The following is a 6237-nucleotide window of genomic DNA, read 5'->3' on the forward strand; positions in this document are numbered from 1 at the left end:
AAGAGTATCCGAGCTCTCATTTTGAATGCTTTTGTGATTTGATGTTATTGTTTGATGAAGAGATGGATATCTGTATATATAGAGTCCAACCAAAGTATGGTGCCGTTGGTATATGGAGCTTATGGATGTAAAAAAATCATAGCAAAGAGGTGTGAATACGAAGTAATTCTATCCGAGTTCTTAAGATTAATTTGAACTATCCAACGAATCGTTCGAAGAAGCTTCTAGTGAGGAATATTTAATATAGCAAAACTCTCAAAGAATAAAGGTAAAACAATAGTAGGGAAGGTACTAGGGGAGCATGGAAGGATTTTTCTCCAACTTTGTTTGTGCTTCTTTGTGGGTTATATATAATACTTCTCTTATTGATATTGAACTACAATTAATAGTTAATGTTAGTAATTAACAAAATTTGTGTACACACAACAAAAAAATCCACATACTATCACATGGTTCTATAACTTTAGATTAACATTGGGGCATGTATAGCCTAAAATTAAAGTGTGTTATATATAATTAGTTAGATTCAGCTATAAAATTCTGGATCAACCCAATTTTTTAATCATTTTATGATCAATTGTATCACCTACAAGATACATAATGAATTCCGAACATATAGGTGGTTAATTTATTCACATGTATCTATACTCTCAAGTTATAACAACCTAAACACCTTCACCATATAAATATAGGGAAGAGGAAAACATAAGATCATTTTCGGATTTTTTGCACATACTTTTCATTAGTCTATGAACCATGCATGCATGATATATTGAATATGTTAGCTACACTTGTGGTATATAGAAGAGACTATGTCGCTTTATTAATATTCTATAACTGCCATGCATGCTTAGAAAAAAAAAAATTAATAACCGTCATGATTTGCACTAGAAGATTGTTTGACTATTTTATTATAGTAAGGATGAATTAGATTTATTTCGCCCATAATGTTAACGGCCTTATAAAGCTCAATTATAAATATTATTATCGTAAGCTAAGAGGCCAGGAGCTTGCATGCTAGCGCGCTTTATTTGAATGGCAAGCGCTTTTTTTTTTTTTTTTTTTGGAAGTCAACTCATCGAGGCATAAGGTGGGGGTGATGGTTTAATTCCTAGGTAGGTGCTTAACTTCAGTCTTCCCTGAATTAATGATTCATTTAACTGGTTTTCTTTTTTATCAAAAGAGTAATGTTACACTTTACACTTATTTTATACTAGTTGACATGACATGGGTTGAATAACTATATACTTAAAACAAAACTTATTACCTCTGTTCAACTCATACCAATGACTATAGGTAGCCCGACCACATCCATTTTTTTTTTGGGGGGGTGGGGGGGAGAACCCGCCAAGATATTTTGGACAATTTAGGTGCTTTAATTTATAATCACGTGTGACGTACGTGACTGACATTCCGTTCAAGAAGACAAAAAAATAACAGATGGGCCAAGATATTTTGGATAATTCAGGTGCTTTATAATCACGTGTGACGTACGTGACTGACATTCTGTTCAAGATAGAAGACAAAAAAATAACAGATGGGCTAACGTGTCAAATTTGTAAGGGCCATGCATAGATCACTTTTTAAACTTTAAAAACTAAAGTGCAAAAATAATGATACTCCCAGAGGCTAGATAAGGGATAAAGTATATTTTCTCCATTTTGTAAGTAGTTGATAGCTGAGGTTTTTGATCTAACGTACGTTAAAGTTCCTGGTTAGATACATAGTTCTTGGACAGTTGTTCATGAAAGTAATTCAAGCAGCATGAGCACCTGCATGATATGACATAAATGAACTTGGGGTGATATATATAGAGCTAGCCATAGAGGCTTTAACGCGACCATCACGGCGAACCATGCGGAAAATCGGGTTCGACGAAAGTTACACCGGGATTAACCCTCATTGATTTTAAAGTGGATCCATGCGGAAAAATGCGGAAAATTGACGGACAAAATGTGATTGAATCATTTGGGTTATTTACATACATACGTGTCAGTATCTGGGAAAGGGAGGCAAATCCATTTACTACTTTCCTACTAGAGTTTTCTACAAACAGGTGTCAATGTTGTAGAAGATGACCAATGGCTTTTTTTTTTTTTTGAAGAAAAGATGACCAATGACTTATATATATATATATATATATATATATATGTTCAATTAATTAACAACGTGCGACTGGTCTATAGTTCATCACAACCGAACGTTAGGTGCATGCATCGAATTTTCACTACTCATGCGAAGTTTAAGGTTTGGTTTTCCAACACTAATTTTGTCTGATTTCAACTTGGCCACCGGCACATGCATGGTTTGAAGTTTATTCTCTTGATTTTTTATTATAGAATTTGGAGTAGTGGCCTAATCTATAGGGCGTCTAGCTACCTGGTATATATCTGTTAGGTTCTTTTGCTCGATCGACCGATGAGGACTTTTTAGCAAGGTCTTGTTTGAGTGGAATTTTTGTCTGTTCGAACCCTATTTCGCAATTTCTTGTCATAAGAACAAGTATACTTGCTCCGAAATTTGAAGTATATATATAAAAAAAGAAGCTTGTATTATTCATTTGCTAATAAATATCATACAAGCGTTTATCAAATGGACACGTACAATCATGCATGTGCCTTAGTCCAAGACACTTATTGTTCTCTTATAACTATAGAGATCGAGAAGGAACGAATAATTCCTCTTCGTAAATTTAAGGGCAAAATGTAATAACGTAGTCAGGTGCACCAGAGCAAGTAAATGTGCTGTTCTTATCATCATAAGCGTAGCTATAAGCTTGAGGGCATTGATTCTCGAAGATCTGGGAATAGTTTGTCGGTGGACATGTTTCTGGGGTATTATTAGCGCCAGTGCAACAATACTTTGGCTCATTGAATGCTGTGCATGCGCTCTTACAAGCAATTACGCTCCCATCAGACCCTTTAACTTGTAGCTCAGCAGGGCACACAGCATTCACATCTGCTGGGCAACTTGAGGGCTTGCAGTCACCGGTCCCACCTTGTGTGGCAACTGAAACAGGGAGGTTGAAGCCATCTACAAGACTGACATCGTAGAAATCTTGTCCACCACCAGCTGCTATGTTGATTTCTACCAAAGATGCTGGCGGGATTGCACCTGCGCCGTTGCATGCAACCTGGCCAGAGGCACAGTCAGCAGTTTCGCAAGAGAACTTTCCCGAGGAGTCCGTGGTGCATCGTGTTCGGGCCCAGAACCGACCTATCCATGGAGCTTGGACATCAACTGATGAGGATGCTTTAGATGCCAGCTCAAATCCAGTAGTTGATAGTTGAGGTTTCTGGTCCGCGGTTAGAGTTCCTGGCCAAACAGTTGTTGGACAGTTGTTTGTGAATGTTATTTTAGCAGCACGAGCACCTGCATAACATATATTGTCAGAAGAATGGTCAACGATCATTAAATTCATTTCTGCTACACTAACTTAATTTGTAAGATATTTATGAAATATTTGTATGGTATATATATATATATATATATATATATATATATATATATATATATATAACATTAGTACGTGTAAATACAAGTCATGGACCAATGGGGAGAGAAAATGAGAGAACACGTTCAGAACATAAAATCTAAAATATGTTTTATGTAAAATAAATAAATAAGTCTAACAATGGAAGATTTCAATACAACCTTTGTGGGGTTCATGACTTGATCATTTCATATGTGTAATGGTGAAAGTGCAAAATTATACTACCCGTGTGGCAATTCACGATGCGAACGATGATCATTTTCCAACAAAATTATTAACACGTACATTAGCAGTTTTCAACATTTTTTTCTATCTATATTTTGCAGAAGGTAGGCCAGATAGGAAATTTGCTAACATATTATAACTAGAAAAATGAGATATATATACCAGATAGGAAACAGAAGGCCAAAGCAAGGCCGAGGAATGCAAGGTTTTTCATCATTCTTGTAGCTAGACTAGTTGATCTTGATGAATGGGTTGGGTATATATTGTGGTGCAAATCTTATGAACTTGGGAGTGGTTTATATAGAGGCTTTAACGAGATTTTTCCATGGAAAACTGGGTTTGGAATTAAGTTCCACCAGGAATATTATACTTCATTGACTGTAATAGTTATCGTCTTCCATATGGTGATGGCCGGCGACCGGAACCTCGACCGACTGAAGACCCGAGATATGCGGGCTAAATAATTGTCATTATGTACATGTGTCAGTTTGTGGGAAAGGGAGGCAAATCCATTTGCCACTTTGCTTCTAGTATTCTACAAAGTGGTTGTCACTGTTTTAGGCTCCCTGTGATATTATTAATGAGCGCTTGTGGATTTCTTTTTTGTTTTCGTTGAATTTCTTTCACTTACGTGCGTAGAATTTTTAGCTGTGGAAAAGACCCTACGACCCATGCGAAGTGTAGCGTTTGGAAAGAATTTGGGCATGCATATCCACAGCTGGCCGGTAGGTTTTTTTTTTTTTTTTCCACAGAAAGATCTGCTCATGAGCAAAGAATAGAGGGGATTGAGATCAAAGACTTGAAAACAAAATCATTATCTAGAATAAATATATAGTCAAACTGAACGTGTTCTAATGTTGTGACATGGGTGGTGGATATGCGTCTTTTGGCACAAGTCTAGGACCAAAATTCACGTAACTTATATGTTGAGTTCATCTAGATGAATAGATTTCAAAAAATTGTAGAGGAAAGTCAGGTCGTTATAGATATAATATGTAGGTGGTCTACCAAGTAATTAATTAATCTGTGTAAATGGACTACCGATACAGAAAGGATATGGGTTGGACTGGACCCAAAATGTTTTCTCCTGGAAGTTACGTTCAACATATGCCTTCGTGTGAATAAGGTAAATCCACAATTGAATATATATAGACTCACATGTGAGTCTTTTAAATTTAATGATGAATTTTTTTAAAAAGATGGACAAAAGTCATGCATAGAAAATTAAGTGAGAGAAATAAGAACAATTGTTTTTTTTTTTTTTTTTCTTATAAAATAATATCCACATAGAATCAGAGATTGTCTTTATAAACCGCTTTTTATTTTTATTAAGTGCCAGAAGTGCTCAAACTTGTACCAAGTATGCAAAGTCAAGGAGGCTAATTAATGGCCCCCCAATAATTTTCTAAATAATTTATGATATTAAAATCGTGTGAGATTGAGCTTTTTTTTTTTTTTTTTTTTTTTTTCTAAAATCAAAGAGTTGAAACAAGTTATTATTATATTTTCCATATTTGAGTAATTAACACAATGGTTAGAATCATAGGATTCTATTTTATTTTTTCATCTTCATGTTGTGTGAAGGGCCTAACTAAGATGAAGGGGAACTTAATTAGAAGGAAAAAAAAAATGAAGGGGAGGTTAGTCAGGTTTCAAATTTCACACAGAGCAAAATAATATTCCACGCACACTGCGAATTAAGGGGCACTTGTCAATTTCGATCAGTCAAAGTTCATATAATCTATAGGCTGCAAATTAAGTATAACTTGTCTCTTATTTATTCATTTTAAAAATACTAAACGTGTAACTCTTTTACAATTTATTAATACAAGCCAACATGTAATTGGAAGGTATTAAAAACTATTTATGGGTATATATATATAGGGGAAAATTACATTTTACCCCCCTCCTCCAAAGTTTGGAAAAATTTGCAATTCGATTTCCAAAGTTTTAATTTTGGCAATCCACCCCCTCAAAGTTTTAAATTTTTGCAATTCGACCAATATAATCCAAAAATTCCCATATTGCCCCTAATTTTTTTTTTTATTTTTTTATTAAAAAAAATTATTATAAAGATTAATTAGTTTCACCTAACAACTCATGAGTACTATCTTTATAATTCACACATTGGTTAGAATCATAGGATTCTATTATATTTTTTTTCATCTCTGTCTCAATCTTGACATGTTTTAAGGTTGTCTATTTTAAAAAACAATAATTTATTCACTTGTATAGAAACAAATTTTAGACATATAATTTATCCGACACCTAATATGGTAACATGGTACTGAATTTTTTCTATTATATATATATAGCTGCTAATTACTTATATAATTTTTCTTATTGATTTCAATGAATATAGTTTTTAATTATGTAAAACAAAAATATTTGGAGTAAAGTCAATAAAGGGCGGACCAAATAAATTGGTACCATTAATATATGACAAATTTTCAATTAAATGCCACGTATCGTTTGATCAAGACTTCACAGATATGGCTGGTGTCTCCTGATTGAACGTG

The 6237-nt window shown here is 34.2% G+C and overlaps 1 protein-coding gene and 1 pseudogene across 1 annotated transcript; both read right to left on the reverse strand.

Moving 5' to 3' along the window:
- LOC132191591 (thaumatin-like protein 1) overlaps positions 1-743 on the reverse strand; it is a 1706-nt pseudogene extending 963 nt beyond the window's left edge.
- Positions 744-2534: 1791 nt separating this feature from the next.
- Positions 2535-3975, reverse strand: LOC132192222 (thaumatin-like protein 1b). The gene is made up of 2 exons (XM_059607496.1): positions 3881-3975; positions 2535-3372 (listed from the first exon to the last, which is right to left on the reverse strand). The coding sequence occupies exons 1-2, from the start codon at positions 3933-3935 to the stop codon at positions 2693-2695; spliced, it is 735 nt and encodes a 244-aa protein (XP_059463479.1). The 5' UTR covers positions 3936-3975; the 3' UTR covers positions 2535-2692.
- Between the last annotated feature and the right edge of the window lie 2262 nt (positions 3976-6237).

Source organism: Corylus avellana, chromosome ca9, assembly GCF_901000735.1.
Source record: "Corylus avellana chromosome ca9, CavTom2PMs-1.0".
NCBI lineage: Eukaryota > Viridiplantae > Streptophyta > Magnoliopsida > Fagales > Betulaceae > Corylus > Corylus avellana.